This window comes from Chelonia mydas, chromosome 8 (assembly GCF_015237465.2).
Source record: "Chelonia mydas isolate rCheMyd1 chromosome 8, rCheMyd1.pri.v2, whole genome shotgun sequence".
NCBI lineage: Eukaryota > Metazoa > Chordata > Testudines > Cheloniidae > Chelonia > Chelonia mydas.
This window is the reverse complement of record NC_057854.1, coordinates 37,602,644-37,616,633: the sequence shown is the minus strand read 5'-3', so window position 1 is coordinate 37,616,633 and position 13,990 is coordinate 37,602,644. Positions and strand designations below refer to the sequence as shown.

General features: G+C 51.5%; 1 protein-coding gene and 1 pseudogene across 34 annotated transcripts in view; both read right to left on the bottom strand.

The window, feature by feature from the left end:
• LOC102931528 (protocadherin gamma-C5) overlaps positions 1-13,990 on the bottom strand; it is a 361,684-nt gene that overhangs the window by 38,530 nt on the left and 309,164 nt on the right. Inside the window, exon 1 of one of the 34 annotated variants that reach the window (XM_043552923.1) lies at positions 10,879-13,631. The exons of 30 other annotated variants lie outside the window; for them this stretch is intronic. In XM_043552923.1, coding sequence (XP_043408858.1) covers positions 10,879-13,320 — 2,442 coding nt within the window. In that variant the 5' untranslated portion in view covers positions 13,321-13,631. Of the gene's footprint in view, positions 1-74; positions 2,829-10,878; positions 13,632-13,990 lie in introns of those variants that run through there. 3 more of the 34 variants (XM_043552932.1, XM_043552922.1, XM_037907154.2) reach the window with 3 other exon arrangements.
• LOC102936717 overlaps positions 1-13,990 on the bottom strand; it is a 274,924-nt pseudogene that overhangs the window by 26,172 nt on the left and 234,762 nt on the right.

Genomic DNA, 13,990 nt, shown 5'->3' with positions numbered 1-13,990 from the left:
TCGGTCACATAGGCAACACGTTTCAAGACACCCGTGTCATTTGTGAGGAATGAAGGGCAAAAGTGCCATCTCACCTGACCGGATTCATTCGATGTATTTGTACCAGATAAGAAAGTGTCAGTTTCCATCGCTAGGGCACTGGGCGGGGGACAACTCATAGGTCTCATAAAAGTGAAGTCACTTCTGTCTGAGCCTGGAGAAAAGCAGGTCCTATAGCACTGGCTCTGAGAGTCTGTGGGCCTGAGTGTCACCTCCATGTATTTCAACGTGCCGTCCGTGTTCAGCTGAAGCTTTGGGCTGGAGTGTTTGAAAATGTCCCTAGAGGGTGAGTTGCTCAGGCAGCAGCAAGAGTGTCTGTCTCTTTTCCTGAGGCACTTTGCAGACAGTACGATGAAAGTAACAAGAGACACCATGCTTACTGCCACCAGCGCAATAATTAAATAGAGAGTCAGGTCGGGCTTTTCTTTGGGGTTTGTTAGGAAATCGCGAGATTTGGAGTTTTCCTCCGACGCTTTGTCTTCTAAGGAAACCATAAGGGTGACTGTGCAGGACAAAGCTGGGTCCCCGTTGTCCTTGACTAGCACAACGATTTTCTGCGCGGCCAGGTCTGTGTCTTGGAAGCCCCGGGCGGTCCGGATTTCTCCTGTGTAAGGAGCCACTCGGAACAAGGAGGGGTCTGTAGACTGTGGCAGCAGCGAGTAGGAGAGCCAGGCGTTATGGCCAGAATCTGCATCCACTGCTGTGACTTTGGTGACCAGGTAGCCAGCGGGAACAGACTGGGGTATCCTTTGGGGCGCTGCGACCGGTCTGCCAGTCACCGGGTGCAAAATGACCGGGGCGTTATCGTTCTGATCCAGAATAAAGACGTAGACGGTAACATTGGAGCTGTGAGGAGGAGACCCCGAGTCCTGCACAGCCACGGGGATTTGTAGTACCTGAAGCAACTCGAAGTCAAAAGTGCGCTGCGCGTAAACATTGCCATTGTCCGGGTTAATGTGAACGAAGGAAGAGGCAGGCGCATCCTCGATCTCACTTCCCGCTATAGAGTAAGTGAGGCGGGAATTTTCTCCCTCGTCGGGATCGGAAGCTGACACGGTGCAGAGCAAGGAGCCCGGGGGGCTGTTCTCGCTCAGGAAGGCGTTGTAGGAAGTCTGAGAAAAGCTAGGGGGGTTGTCATTGACGTCCGAAATGTTCAGAAGTATTGTGGTCTCGGTGGTCAGAGAAGGTGATCCTGCGTCTCTGGCAGTCAGCTCAATGGTGTATTGAGAGACGGATTCTCTGTCCAGTTTGTCGCGGGTGATCAGTGCATAGTGGTTTTCAAATGATTTAATTTTGAATGGCAGGTTTGATGCTATTTCTAAACTTACTTCCCCATTGGCACCCGAATCTCGGTCTCGCACATTGAAAAGCCCCACCACGGTCTCCAAGGGGGTGTTTTCTGGCACTGGGTTCACCAAGGAGGTCAGCAGGACCTCTGGGGAATTGTCATTGACGTCTTCTACTTCCACCTGGAGAACGCAGTGGCCTTCCATTTCTGGCACGCCCCTGTCTCGGGCTCTTAAGTGGATTTCATAGAAACCCGCTTCTTCGAAATCCACAGCTCCCTGAACGCGGACGGCGCCAGTGGGGGGATCCAAATCAAACAACTTCCGGACGGAGTCGGAAGTGTGAACTGCAAAGGAGTACTGTACTTCTCCGCTGGGGCCCTCGTCAGGGTCAGTAGCATTGAGTTGAATAAGCAGAGTGCCCACAGGGGTGTTTTCCGGCAAGCTGACCTTGTAGACAGACTGGTCGAACACAGGGGCATTGTCATTGATATCCACAACAACCACGGTTATCTGCGCAGTGCCTGACCTGGCCGGATTTCCCCCGTCAATGGCGGTCAGTACCAGATGGTGTTCTCGCTTATCCTCTCGGTCCAGGGCTTGCTCTAGCACCAGCTCCGGGAAGAGTTTGCCGTCCTTAAGTTTCTTCACGTCCAGTGAGAAGTACGGGCTGGGGCTGAGCTGGTAGGAGCTGACAGTGTTGGTCCCCACATCCGGGTCCTGGGCACTCTCCAAAGGGAAGCGCGCAGCCACGGTGGCGGACTCCGCTATCCTGACCGTGCGCTGGGCAATGGGAAAGCTGGGCGAATTGTCATTCAGGTCCAGAATCTCAACCTCCAGGCGGAAAAGTTCCAGGGGGGTTTCTATAACGACCTGCACCGGCAGCACACACCCCGCGCTGGCTCCGCACAGGCTCTCTCTGTCTATCTTTTCATTCACCAGCAGAGTGCCGCTGGCCAGGCTCACCGCAAAGTACCGTCTGCTCTCCGCCGAGCCCAAGCGCAGCCTGCGACCCAAAAGATCCGCCACCTTTAAGCCTAGATCTTGAGCCACATTCCCCACCACTGTTCCCAGCTCCGACTCCTCCACCACTGAATAGCGAATCTGCCCAGAGACCCAGCCCCAGCCGCACAGGGAAAGCAAACTCAGTACTTGCCATTTCCAAGCGGGTTGCCCAGGGCTTCTGGGCTCCATTTCTGAGCTATCCTCCCCCTAGAAAGAGTCTTTGTCCTGTCCCGGCACACGGGAGGCACCGGGGTCTGGATATGAGCTTCTAAAATCCCCGGTATTCCCCTCCACAGCTGATAGAACGGCGCCCGAGTTTGCCTTGCTGCAGCAGCGATTGTTAGTCACTGAGTGGAGGGGGTGGGTTGGGGGAGGGGAGCTGAATCATAGCCACAGAGCCGGAGGAAAAAGGGGAGGGGGGTAGAGAGAGGAAGAGCAGATCCCCACAGCCTAGATCAGCACCTCATTGGATGACAGCTCCATCCGCTCTCGGCCAATGACAACGCCTCCTAAACATTTAAAGCTACAGAGACAAGCGCCGCAAGCCAGCGTCAGGAGGACTAACTCCCCCAGAATTACATTTTCACAAGCGTTAGTCAGTGGTTTTGGCAGCTAAATTTAGCAGCTCAGATTTTTGTTCTCAAGGAAACAGCACGTCGTGGAAGCGTACAAGGTACAAATCCTCATTATTTTGCTTTGGCAACCACAATCGTGACTTCAGATGTCACCCATCTCATCTCAACAAAGGACAAATCCTCAGCTGTGATGAATGCAGAATCCTGGTCTCTGTATACAGTGTTTTCATATGCTATGAAAAGGTATTTGTTACAGCCCGATGAACCCTCCAGATCAAACATTTCACTGGTCTGGCGAAATATCCCCAATATTATTTTGAAGCCTCAGGGTAACCAAATATATCAGAGCACTTTCTAAACACCTAGCCACTGCCACCTTTCAACACAAGACTTAGAAATCTGTCAGGGTCTCCCAACACAACTGCGATAATTTACCCACCAAGAGAGTAGAATGTTCACATTTACCACACTATTTTGAGGCCTTGCAGTGTATTTCCAGAGGCTCACAATCCATTGTACACTTTTTAAAAGCTACTGCACAAGGACAACAGTACAATTATTACTGCTGTGGAGGCTGAGAGAAATACCTCGCCGTCCTCACCAGGGACTCCAATATTAATCCCTCACTCAAAACCAAAGTGAATAGATGTTTTTCCAAATCACAAGTCATCTGAAATAAAAGCAATTAACCAACATGTTAAGGACATCACAAGAAGACATTAACTCAAACCCCAAATATGTAATTGTCTCTCACTTCTCACCTCACTGGGATCGCTGAGGTTATTGCTGGCCAGAAGAGTGTTTGGGCTGTTGATGTCCGGTTGACTATCGGGTTTTGCAAACAGGAGACTAGTCCCCTCTGATAATAGAGTCTGACCAAGCCTTTAGAGAGGACATCGAGAAAGAAAATCTCCCCCAAAGACAGTGGGGAACTCCAGTTTCTCGTCCACGCTCTGAAGACCTCTATCAAAGTGTCTCCTCACCTGCAGGGTATTTCCTCCCTTTAGATAAGTAGTCCAAGCTGTATCGGAGTTTCTGGCTCTCGCATTTCTAAGGCACTTCACGGCTAAAAATACGCAAGCTATGGCAGAGAGGACTGAGATTAATGCCAGAGCAATGATGAGGTACACTGTCAGGTGGGGAAGCCCATCCTGCTCCAGGTTAGACCTCCTGAAGTCTGCTGAGCTCCGGTCAGGGTCCTGCTCTATGTTCATGATCACAGTGGTCGTGGTAGACATGGGCGCCTCCCCAGCGTCTTCGACCACAAGGACAATCTTCTGCGTGGGGGAGTCTTGTTCAAGGAGAGCTCGGGTAGTTCTGATCTCCCCGGTGTATGGGCAAACTTTGAAGAGGCTTGGGTCTGTGGCTTGCTGCAGTTTGTAGGAGAGCCATGCGTTTCGCCCCGAGTCTACGTCCACAGCTGTCACTTTGGTCACCAAGTGTCCCGCCTGCGAAGAGAAAGGGACGGACTGCTGGGCCAGGAACCCTTTCTGAGCCACAGGATAGATAATCAGAGGAGCGTTATCGTTCTGGCCTAGGATGAAGATGGAGACAGTCACGTTGGTGCTGAGAGGCGGTGACCCGCCGTCTCTGCCTTGTATCTGCATAGCTATCTGTTTGATTTGCTCCTGATCGAACGAGGAGCTGCTGTAGATGGTCCCGTTTTCGGAGCCGACATAGACATAGGAGGAAACGGGCACCCCCTGCACGGTACTATCCAGGATGGAGTAAGACAGCTGGGAGTTCTGGCCCAGATCGGGATCAAAGGCGGACACGGAGCAGATGGAAACGCCCAAAGCATTATTCTCTGGCACCTCCGCTTGGTAGGCAGGCTGAGAAAAGCGGGGTGGATTATCGTTCAGGTCCTACATGTTTATCAGGAGGCTGCTCTGGCTGGAAAGTGGCGGCGATCCAGAATCTGTAGCTGTAATCACAACCTTATACTCCGATACCTCCTCCCGATCCCTCAGGCCTCTGGTGACCAAAGAGTAGTGGCTCCTGAAGGACGGTACGATCTGGAAGGGGATGTCTGCCGGGAGCTGCAGCTGAACCTCTCCGTTTTCCTTGGAGTCTCCATCACTTATACTTAGAAGAGCCACCGCCGTCCCCGCTGGCGCGTCCTCTCTAACCGCGGCTGAGAACGACGTGAACCTAATGCGAGGGGCGTTGTAGTTGACATCCGTTATCTCCACCAAGACGCTGCAATGGGCGTCCATGGAGGAAGAGCCCTGGTCTTTGGTTCTCACATCGACCTCGTACACTGTGCCATCTTTATAGTCCACATTTCCCAGGACTCTTACCTCTCCGGTCCTGTCCTGGATGCTAAACAACCGCCGAATTTTCTGGCGAGCGTGGCTGCTGAAGAAATAGGTGATCTCTCCATTTGTTCCCTCGTCCTGGTCGGTGGCATTTAATTTAATCACCACAGTCCCCTCTGGCGCATTTTCCAGCAGGATTACTTTGTACACGGGCTGATCAAAGACGGACGGGTTGTAGTTGGCCTCAATAACAGACGACAATCTCAGCAGTTCCGGATTTAGCAGGAAGCCCACTATCCAGGGCTGTGAGCACCAGCCGGAGCTGCTCCTGCTGCTCTGTCTAGCGCCTTCTCCAGAACCAGCTCGGGGTGTTTGCTGCCGTCTTTACGATTCTTCACATTCAAGGTGAAACATCCAGGAGGGCTCAGCCGGTAGGTGCTGACGGAGTTGGCTCCAAAGTCCAAATCTTCTGCAGGCTCCAGAGGGAACCGCGCGCCTGGCGCTGAGGACTCGGCAATCTCCAAGCGGGTGAGACTAGTAAGGAACGCCGGAGTATTGTCGTTCACATCCAGAATCTCCACTTCCACGCGGTGGGAGCCCAGCGGGTTGGCCAGCAGGCGCTCCAGGTATAGCAGACAGCGCGGGCTAGAGCCGCAGAGCCGCTCTCGGTCTATCCACTCCTCCACCAACAAGATACCGCTCTGCGCCTCTGCTCTGAAGTGCCTCTGAGCCAAGCCGGGCAGGATCTGCAGCTGTCGGGAGGCCACTCGGGCAGCATCCAGACCCAGGTCCCTAGCGACATCCCCAACAAAGGCTCCCGGGGCCAACTCCTCCGGGATGGAGTAACGGATCTGTGCCGCCTGCCCCCCACCCAGCAGCGGGAAGGAAACCAGAAGGAAAGCGCCTACTTGCCATTGTAGGAACCCCCTGCTCCCCACCGCTGAGGTCATGGCGCAACCCAAGCAGGGGGAAACCTCCTTGCCTTTCCCGGAGCTCTCTCCGGTCCGGCACAGCCAAGGAGGCCACTGGGTGGGAGCAGCGGCCGGCGGCGAGTTTCAGACCCCGCAGGCGAGCAAAGCGGCGCAGCGCCAGCGTCTCTGCTTTGGTTCCCGGCAGAGCAGCAACAAGCCGCACTGTGGCTCGCCCGGAGGAAGGGGGTGGGACAGTCCCACTGTCAGTCAGAGGAGACTCGATCACCACCGCAACTGCAACATCTGATTGGTAGAAGAGAATCACCCACGCTCCGCCTATAGGCAGTGAGGGTAAATGCTTAAAGGGCTAGCACTGCTAAGAGCGATAGGAGGCAATTTACCAACAGCCAACAATTGCACTCGGCAGCGGAAGAACTGAACTGTAAGTAATAACTCACCGAAAGCTTGTAAAGCGTTTAAACTTAGTCACGGGTATCCGTTTGTTCCAAAGGCCAAATTTACCATTCACAATCTGGGGAATTGCACATTTCGTGCAGACCGGTAAATAAACAAGCGAACACTAGCATTAGTGATATAAATTATTACCAAATTAAACGTTATTCCTCTTACTTGTGATCATTCTTAGTTCGTTTAAACGCTATGTGAAGATCGCGCACAGAGTATTCTGCTAAACCCTTGTAGAGGATGCAGCTGGATAGAATGGGAAGGAGTGATAACCGTTTTTTACTGTTCTCCTTTAATCCCCGGTTGGGAGCTAGGCTCATCCACACGCTCTGAGCCACATGCCCCAGGAGTTCTATCATCTCTCCCGGCAGCTGAGGGGTTCGGCCACCCTCACCTAGCTCAAAAGTGCTTCTCACCTCTTTGGTCGGGCTCACGTCTGTTGATTGGTAGATTGGGTTGGAAACGTCCACCGCTGGAGATTTATTGAAAAATTTCAACAACATGAAGCTGTTGCTCCTGGAGGCTGAAGAAACAAAGGGTCCGTAGTAGTGAGTCTGGGGCGTGTGGGCATTTCCCCCTACGTCAATGAATTTAATTGTTCTTCAGCCCCAAGTTGTGTGCGGAGAATTCCACTGGAGTTTTTGATTTCCTCCCGCCTTGTCAGTGAAGTCCAGAAGAGAGAGGAGAACAGAGGCGCTGCCGCAGAGACTGGTCGCCCAGGTCTCTGGCCTGCACCTGGAGCTGGAGAGTTTGCGTTTGCTCGCGGTCAGAGGAGCGGAGGGGGGTGGACGCTGCTGGTCTGGGAGTTGATGGAAACGTACGAGCAGATGGGCGCTTCCTGTGGCTGGGTCTCCACCAGGGAGTAGGAACTCAGCGAGTTCTGGCCTGAGTCTGGGTGCGACATGGACGCAGGGAACCCCAGGGCGCCGGGGCCGGCGTTCTCCTTCACAAGCATCTCGGAGGCAGATTCCGGGACCGCGGGCGGATTGTGGTTCACAGGAGAAAGGTTTAGCGCCAAGGCTCTTTCGGCGGAAGGAGGCGGCTTCAGTGACGGTAACTGCGTAGCCGGAACACGCCTCCCTGGCCGGGGAGCTGCAGTGACCAAGGAGAACTGGTTTCTCAAGGAGGATCTCAGTCTGAAGGGCAGGTGCTCAGCGATGCGGATAGTCACTTCTCCATAATCCCAGAATCCAGATCTTTGGCGTTGCTGAGCGCTGCCACAGCCCCCAGCTCGGCGCTCCCGGGGATGGAGCCCAGCACCAGGGACAGTCTGATCCCCGGAGAGTTATCACTGACATCCTAGATGTCTGCCTTAACGCTGCAGCGCCCCTCCATGGCAGGCGACCCCCATCTTTCCTTTGATGTCAAATTCCTAAAGTATACCGGTTTCCAAATCCAGCCTGCCCAGCAGTGTGACCTCCCTGCTTTGCGGTGCACGGCAAACAGTTGTTAAAACACCCTGGGAAGCTTGGCTGCTGAGTGAACAGGTGATGTGACCCTGTGACAATGGCGTTGAGTTGGAGCACAAGGGTGCAGGTGGTGCTCTCCACCAGGCTGACCCTTTAGGCAGACTGATCAAAGAGTGGCGCATGGTCACTGGCGTCCAGAGCAGAGACCCTGAGCTTTGCTAGCCCCGATCGTGGCGCTTTGCTAGCCCGGTTCCGTTCAGAGCTGTTAATACCAAGTGGTATCGACTTGTTTCTCTCTGTCCAAAGCCCTTCCCAGCAGCAGCTCTGGCACGAGACTCCAATCGCTGCTAATCTTCACTTCCAGAGCAAAGTGATCCTTGGGGCTTTGCAGCCGATGACGGAATTACCGCCCACGTCAGGATCCCCTGCTTTCTCCAGTGGGATCCGTTGTCCCGGGGACACTGACTCCCTATTCCTAAATCCAATTCTCTTTGCAGAAAGCTGGGAGGATTGTCCTTAACCTCAGCGATCTCCACTTCTGCTCGGTACATTTCCAAGGGAATTTCAATCACGAACTCTCAACTGCATAACGCAGCTAGATCTCAGACCACAAAGCGCTCCCCGGTCAATTGGATCCTTTATAAGCAGAGCCCCGCTTCCCAGATCCACTCGAAAACGCTGCCTGTTCGCCTCACCAGAGACCTGCAGCATGAGGGCCGAGCCGCCAAGGAATCAATATCCCTCATCGAATCTGTTGCTATATTCCTCACAAAGGCACCATGCTGGGATCCCTCTGGGACAGAATATCGAATCTGCCCAGAGATTAAATCCAAATGGCAAGAGAGAAAAAAGAGAGAAACGACTTAGCCTTTTTCCATTTATTGCCCTGGCTTCCGTCGCCCATTTCCACGGTTGGCTGCTGGATGCACAAGCTGGTCTGGCCGAGGGTGCAGATCCTTAATAATGATAACGGAAAAATCTAACCTGCAGCAGCCAGCGCGAGGTTTCTCTCCCTGCTTCTGCTTTCTCTGCCTTTGCTTGGCCAGCGCTGGAAGGGTGACGCTGTACTTTCTGGGGTAGCAGAGTTGATTTCACTCTCATTTCAGCACCTCATTGGCAGACAGCGCCACAAGGACTCATCCAATAACCACAGCAGAGACGCTCTTAAAGCTACAAGGTCAATTTTTCATTGCTTTTACATATGTAATATTTCCTGCTCCCTGCCTTCAAGACTACAAAATACTGTATTTCCCACCCTATCATTTTCAACACTCTTGTGTTCTTGTGTAGAAACATATGTGCATTAATGTATATGTCTCAGAAATTATATATAACTGTCACAGAAACGGTAGGCTCTTCTCAGTTCAGGGATTTACCACATTGTTTTATTCCTCATGATCAAACAATTCTAGGGAACTGAAAGCTCCTATGTTATTCTGACCGCACAAGGGTTAATTAGTAAGAACAACGAAAATAAACAAAAACACTCAAACTTCTGCCAATTTGTTGCTTACTGAGGTGCAAAATGAATACCATTTCAAGTATTTAAAAAACCCAAAGCAGGTAGATTTAATTCTTGACTTCTCGTCCAAACCAGAGTCTATAGCAAAAACCTATCCAACTCATTCAAATGCTGAAAACAACTGAAATATATAATCACGGCCTATTATATACCCAGAGGACAGTCAAAGGCAAATGTTATACCCCGATCTATTTAAGGGGGAAATAAAATGGCATGGAAAATGAGAAAGACAATGAAATATTATACCACAATCATATAGTCACTGCATTTGTTATTACGTGTTAAAATACAATCACAGATTGTGTTAGTATGAAATGATTGGTATTTAGTGTTCTTGAAAGTTCATTCTCTGACCATTATAATAGCTTAAAATTTAAAAAAAGGTAAGAGCCCATGATATGGCACTAATTTCTTACATAACTAGTAACTGCACCAAGAGCAAGTTCCTAGGGACCGTATTTGTTTTCAGAGTTATATTTTTCAGATGAAATCATCATACAAAATTATAATAGCCTAATCAATACAATAACAGGTGCAATTAATTCAGAAATAATGAAGATGTAATACTACACCATGGCAATGAGATGTTGTTCTAAAGTATAGGAGCCAAGAGTTTCTTTCTCTGACTCTGAGGCACCTCAGTTCTCACTTACCCACCCACCATATTGATACAAAACCATACTGGGGAGACTTTAAGACTATTTGCAAATCTGCAGAGTGAGGACTGCCCTTATTTCCCACTGACCACATTGAAAGCTGCGGGAGTTCAGCACTTTACACAACTATGAGACCTAAGCACTTGGATAGTGATTGGGAAAAAAACATTCGCTTCCAATACAAGATATTTGATCCCTCTCAAAGGTGCAGAGTGAACCTCTCGCCCACATTCTTATTATAAAGTAAAATAAAAACAGCTAAACTAGATTAGCCGAGGAAAAGTTACAATGGGCCTTAGATTAACTTTAGCAGCCTCTGAAGGTTACACACGCGTCTCACAAACCAAGACTTCAACCACTAATGTGTATAAAGTCCCAATACCTCCCCCACAGTGGAGCGATTCCATGGTCTCTTGAGGCAGAACACTGAATTCAATATACACTTGTTCAACTTTATTACTTTAATGAGAGATATCCCCGGGATTCCTTTATGCAAACCAAAAGCTAAGGAGCATTTACATCTCGGACATCTACTTCCGGAAGGGCACTGGACAAACTATGACACTTTTCAAAGTCACTTAATTTAGGGAATAAAACGTGTCGGAACGGTGGGGATTAAATGCAAACACAACACATAGGGACATAAAGTCGCTTTGACCGCCACAGCTGCAGCAGACAGGTAAAAGTTTGTATCTATCTCGAGCTGAGAGCTCACCACACATTACCGAATACATGTGAGAGGGCTACATTACCTCGCCGGGAGCCGGACACCTGCTAGCTGTGCCTATTCTCTGATGATATAATCCGGACTCGCAGTTTTTCACAGTGTTCTGACGGCTCCCAGTGGGGCTGGGAGCGAAGGGCTTTGTGTACAGAAGGTCACTCTGGCGGGAGTCCGTGGTAAGATACACCTGCTGGTAGAAGTTCGGAGACACATATCCGCCCCGGACAGCGTCTATGCGGGTGAAAGGCCCCGGCGTTCCGTAAAGGGAGCTCCTGGAGGAACTGAAAATCTCCTTCGATTGCCTCCATTTGTAAAATTTAACAATGCTCACCCCTATCACCGTGACAAAGAAGGCCACGGAGACCAAGATCACAGCCAGGGTTAAATAGAAAGTCAACTGCTTCTTTTTGTCTTGCGTGGGGGACACATCAGTGAGGTCCGTCAGGGCCTCCTTAGCAGTCTCCGCTACGGCTATGGTGATGGTCGCGCTAGAGGACTGGGCTGGCTCCCCATGATCTTTGACCAAGATGACCAAAGTGTGCTTAGGAGCATCGCTCTCCAGCAGCTGGCGAGCTGTGCTTATCTCCCCGCTGTGCAGTCCCACCGAGAAGAGGCTGGTGTCGGTGGCCTGCAGAAGGGTGTAGGAGAGCCAAGCGTTGTATCCCGAGTCCGCATCCCAGGCCACGAGCTTGGCGACCACGTGCCTAGCGCTGACTGTCGGCGAGATCATCTCGAGGTGCAAGGAACTGGCGTTTGGAGGCGGGTATAAGACCCTGGGCGCGTTGTCATTCAGGTCCGTAACAAACACAGTGACAGTGAGCTTGGTGGATAGCACCGGGAGGCCGCCATCGCGGACATGCACTGTCATTCTGAACTCCATGATGTCTTCGTGGTCCAGGGAGAGCAGGGCACAAATGGTGCCGTTCTCCGGACTGATAGAGAAATACCTGCCAACGACATTAGCCGAGGGGCTGTTTTCCAGGATGGAGAAGGAGAGGCGAGAGTTCTGGTTCAGGTCTGGATCCCAGGCACTTACGTTAAATATTGGCGCGCCGGGGAGGTTGTTTTCAGCCACATACACCTGGTAGGAGAGCTGGGGTGATCTGGGGGGGTTGTCGTTGATATCTGACACTTGCACTAGTATCTGGCTTTCCGCCCAGAGCGAAGGAGATCCCGAGTCCCTGGCGGTGACGGTGATGTTATACTCGGACACAAGTTCCCGATCCAAAGCTGCTTTGGTTTTCAACGTGTAGTAATTTTTCAGGGAGGAACTGAGTGTGAAAGGGATGCCAATGGGCAAAAAGCAGTTTACCAGGCCGTTATCTCCAGAATCCAGGTCAGTGACGCTTAGCAAAGCTATCACTGTCCCTGGGGCGGCGTCTTCAGGCACTGGGCTGTATACTGACGTCACTGTGATCTGAGGGGCGTTGTCATTTACATCAATGATTTCCACCAGTGCTTTGCAATGAGCCACTCCCGGATTAGAGCCCTTGTCTTTAGCTTGTATGTAAATCTCATAAAAAACCGTTTCTTCGTAATCTAGGAGCCCTTTGACCCTCAGTTCTCCAGTAGCAGAGTCCAGGGCAAAGAGTTCTCTCACTTTGGCAGGGGTGTGACTACTAAAGGAGTAAATTATATCTCCATTGGGTCCCGCATCCAAATCAAAGGCGCTGGTTTTGACCACCAGAGTGTCTGTCTGGGTGTTCTCCCTTACGCTCGCCCGGTAGGTAGTCTGGTTAAAGACCGGGGCGTTATCATTCGAGTCTAGAACATCAATGTGGATGTGCACACTGGCAGATCTCGGAGGGCTCCCCCCATCCACCGCTGTGAGGACCAGCTGCAGTTCTGGTTGCTCCTCCCTGTCTAGCTCCTTTTCCAGCACCAGTTCCGCATATTTGCTGCCATCCCCTCGCGTCTTCACATTTAACACAAAATGCTGGTTGGCGCTGAGGTGGTAGGTCTGCAAAGAGTTACTCCCCACATCCGGGTCTTGCGCGCTCTCTAGTGGGAAGCGCGCTCCAGGCGCCACTGACTCACTGACTTCCAGCCTCATTAGGCTGGACGGGAAAGCTGGGTCGTTGTCATTGATGTCCTGGATCTCCACGGCAGCGCTGTACAGCTCCAGCGGGTTCTCCAGCACAATCTCAAAGCCCAAGGTGCACGGAGACAGAGTCCCGCAGAGTTCCTCCCGGTCTATCCGCTCCTTCACAAACAACATCCCGCTCTTCAGATCTGCCTCAAAGTACCTCTTGCTGCCTCCAGACACCACCCGGAGCCTGCGATCCGGCAGCCGCTTGAGCTCCAAGCCCAGATCAGCTACCACATTCCCCACCCAAGAGCCTTTTTGCGTTTCCTCGGGTATGGCATAGCGAATTGCTGCGGAAGTCCACTCCGAAACGCCAGACAGTAACAACAAACTAAGTACTTGCCATTCAGTTACCCAGCGGCTCCTTCCAGCAGCGCGTTTCATGTCACTGTCGGGCAGCTACTTAGCCAGGCGTTTGCACGGTCTATTTCCCTTAAAAATCCTCAGCTCGTCCCTTCATAGTCAGACCTGGTGGGTCCCGGGACTGGGCTGTGTGGCTGAGACTCGGGCATTGCTTTCCGGCACAGCACTCCCTCCCGCTAAGCTCACACTGTCTCTGCCTCATCCAGGTTCACAGCAGAAAGGGCCGCCAGATCCCCAGCTCCTTCATTGGCCAACAGCGGCACACAGAGTCCCAGCCAATAACTACACGGAGAAATGCTCCAGCAGGCTCCCTACTACCGCGCGTGCGCAGTCCAATTTGCTTTGTCTAACTTGTCACATTGCAACCCAGTGTTCATGGGAACGCGGTGTCACAGTTAGGGTTTAATACAAAACTAAACACTTCAGAAGAAAACGCATTTATCCAGGCACACGGGAATTTGGGATTTAAGTGGTTTCGCACTTCTGTGTATGTCTTAGGAAGGCACATTTCCTAGATCCATAACACATCGTATCACAGCTCTGAAAGCCAAGGAAATATTCTCCTCCTACTCCTACATGCTGATCTCCCACTGACATCGTTGGGATCAAAACAAAAGAACACACACACATCCTTTACTTAAGCTAGCATCAGGGGCTAGCCTGTTAGTCTGTATCCACAAAAACAAGGAGT